Source organism: Chrysochloris asiatica, unplaced genomic scaffold (assembly GCF_000296735.1).
Source record: "Chrysochloris asiatica unplaced genomic scaffold, ChrAsi1.0 scaffold00192, whole genome shotgun sequence".
Lineage (NCBI taxonomy): Eukaryota > Metazoa > Chordata > Mammalia > Afrosoricida > Chrysochloridae > Chrysochloris > Chrysochloris asiatica.
In genome coordinates, this window is record NW_006408710.1 from 194762 (window position 1) to 198173 (window position 3412).

Genomic DNA, 3412 nt, shown 5'->3' on the forward strand with positions numbered 1-3412 from the left:
TGTATGTGTAAAAGTATATGTAAGAGGCCCCGGTGGGGTATAGTTGGGCTTCTAACCACCAGCCACTCTACAAGAGAAAAATGAGGCTTTCTGCCCCCATAAAGATTTGTAGCCTTGGAAACCCTATACAAGGTCACTATGAAAAGTTGGAATTGATGACACACTACAACAATAACAACAACCAAGGATATAAAACAAAACGTTGACCAATTTAACAATCTTTGCACATATAATTCAGTGACATTGAATACACTGACCATGTTGTGCCGCCATCACTGGTAATATTTTCCAGTTTATACCCCCACCAGTAACAGAAACTCGATACCCTCTAAGCAGTGACTCCCCTTCTCCCTCCCCCTCTGGTAATAAGCTTTTGGTCTCTAAACATTTGTCTCTTTTAAATAAACGTTGATGATATTATTAAGTATAATCGAATCACTTCTAACTCATAGTGATCCTTTATAGGGTTTCCAAGGAGCGAGTGATGGATCTGAACTGCTGACCTTGCAGTTCAAATAGATTTTGTGGTCCAGTGTTTATCCTACAATGCCACACCAGGATTCATATGAATAGTTTCATACAATATTTGTCCTTTGTCAAGTTTCATCCGTGATGTGTTAGGACTTCATTTCTCTTTACAGCAATAAACATTCCATTGAATGTATATAAAACCCACCAGCAGCTTGGAAACCCTATGCGGGGTCATTATGAGTAGCAACCCTCTAAGACAAAGGAGAACTGTGCCATAGGACTTCCAAAGGTGCTTTAGAACAAATCAGTGGACTACTAATTGAAAGATTGATGGTTCAAACCCATAAGCCACTCCTTGGGAATCATATATGGGGTTGAGATAAGTCAGAATTGACTCATGAGAACTCAACAATAGCAATAACAATCTGTTTAGGGGCACAGTGGTGCTGTACAATAAGCACTGGACTGCCACTCATAACGTTGGTGCTTTAAGCCCACCAGCTGCTCCTTGGGAGAAAGATGAGGTTCTTGGACTCTTCAAAGATGTACAGCCTTGGACGCTCTATACAGAACGCTATGAGTCAGAACTGACTCTACAGCACTTAGCAACAGCAATCTCTATGGGACAAGACTCTCACAGCTTTCTCCCTCTGATAGACAATAAAGCAAGTAGAAGAAGAAACAAATCCACTCCCATGAGCCGATCCTGACTCATAATGACCCTACATAGGGTTTCAGAGACTGTAAATCTTTATGGGAACAGATAGTGTCATCTCTCTCCCATGGAGCCACTGGTGGGTTTGAACTGCCAACTTTGTGATTAACAGTCCAGTGTTTCTCTTACAGCAGTACCACAGCTCCTTGCTGATAGACAATAGCAGGCTTTTAATCCACACTATTGTGATTGTGTGTTGAATGCACAATCTCTCCTGTGGAGACTCAAGGTCTATTGTATTCATTCCCTAGAGCCGGTGTAACAAGGAACTATGGGACTGTAAACAGCAGGCATTTCTTCAGGTGGCAGTGTAGCATCCAAGGGGTTGCCTGAACATGCTGTCCTAGGAGAAATGCACCTCTTAAACTGGTCACTGACCCCACATTTAATTGTCTCCTGCTCCTGTAGATGAATATGGACACCGGCGGCCTCCCTTGTTTTTCCTGAAGTCCTCTTTTTGGTTTCAACGCCAAAAGGCTGATCACGTGGCTCTTGAGAATGAAACAGACTTCGATCCTTCATCTAACAACTCTTTTGAGCCAGTGCCTCCTGAATTCCATGGGAAAGAAGCCATCAGGTAATCAATTACAAGGGGGATCAAACAGAGACCAGGTCAGAGACAGGGATCTAACCCAAAGTGAGCAGAGACCTCCTTCTGTGCCCCTTGTACCCGTACACCCAGGCAGCTCTTCTTGTGAGGGGCTACACTCATTCCTAATAACAGTCTGCTTTCTCCCATCGTCACTATTGACACTGACTGCTATCTTATAATGGTGTAGAGACAGCCGTCTAGGAATGAGCAGTTCTCATCTCTTGTTTTTCTTTTTCATGCATTGCTCCCCCTTCCACTGGCCTCCCTCTATGTGATAGACTCAGCCATCGCCTCCTTCGTTATTCTCACCCATCTGTCTCTGTAATTCATGTCGTCTCTCTCATCTTCCATCCTTGTCTACTAAGGTGAGGAGGAAGAGGCAGGTAATGCAGAACAATGGAGAGATACATCCCAGCTACAAAGGAAGGAAACTTGGGAAGTTAGGAGTATTGGTGTCACATGCATCCTCCCACAGAGAAAATATACATGTTTCCTTCAATGCTTATTCCCTGGATTTCCAAACAACTAGAAATCCCTAAATTCCCTAGCTCTTTGCCTAAATTTTGCCTGTTACTTAATGTTGCACTTGTCTTACCCCATCAATGAAAACTTTCCATATCCCCTTTCTTCACCAATATTTTAAAACTCTTATTTATGATACTTACAGCCTCAAAATACTTATCTTCTAAGACTATGAGTCCAATATGGAAGACCACAGAGAGTGACAGCCTCTCATTCTTCATGCATTAGTGCCGTGTATTCAAGAAGTGGGCTGATGGAGGCCTAGCTTGTGTGTCTTCTCCACGACTGAGCTGTAACTAAGTGCTATCAGAGCAGTCATTGCAAGCGTTAGATGTGGAGAGAAGGCATTGTGACTTTGACAAAGAGAGAGGTATTAAAGGTTTATGAATTGTAAGCCATTGTAGATGATCCTTAAGATCTAGGAAGGTAATCTGCAACAATGGGAGGAGGTGTTGGAATCAGTGGTATCCATGTAGCCAACTGTTGGGATGATCTAGAAGGTTGGCTCTATAGCATGGTAAGCCAGGGCTGACTGTCCTGCTTCATTGTTGTAACCTGACCTACATCCAGTGGGTCAACATGTGACATTTACGGTTCTGGATCATGCTGTCCCAGAAACCAGAGCAACTGGGTTCACAATCACTTGTCAGCATAAAGTATGAAAACTTGACGTCATTTGAGATGCATTATTGAACCAGCTAGTGAGTAGGTTCGACCTCATCTAGAACCTACTATCTGACCACTAAAGCTAAATTCCATTAAAGCATGCGGAAATTAAGTCATTGTTTAGGTTGCTTAAATAGAAGTAAGAGGCAACTAATTTTGATGAAGAAAATTCGAAAATGGTTGTAATAGCATATTGAGTGGAAGCTGTTAGAAATTTAAAGACAGATTCTGAAGAGGGCATGGAATGAAGGATATCATTGCTGACATCAGATGGCTCTTGGCTAAAATAGATGATAACAGAAAGATGTTTACTAGTGTTTTATTGATTATGTAAAGGCATTCAACTGTGTGAATCATAACAAACTCTGGCTAACTTTGTGAAGAATGGGAATCACAGAACACTTCACTGTGTTCATGTGGCGATCGTACATAGACAAAGAGCCAGT

At 42.2% G+C, this 3412-nt stretch overlaps 1 protein-coding gene across 1 annotated transcript in view; it reads left to right on the forward strand.

Moving 5' to 3' along the window:
• ABCA9 (ATP-binding cassette, sub-family A (ABC1), member 9) overlaps positions 1 to 3412 on the forward strand; it is a 146321-nt gene that overhangs the window by 19396 nt on the left and 123513 nt on the right. The window contains 1 exon segment of the mRNA XM_006878387.1: positions 1595 to 1763. Coding sequence (XP_006878449.1) covers positions 1595 to 1763 — 169 coding nt within the window.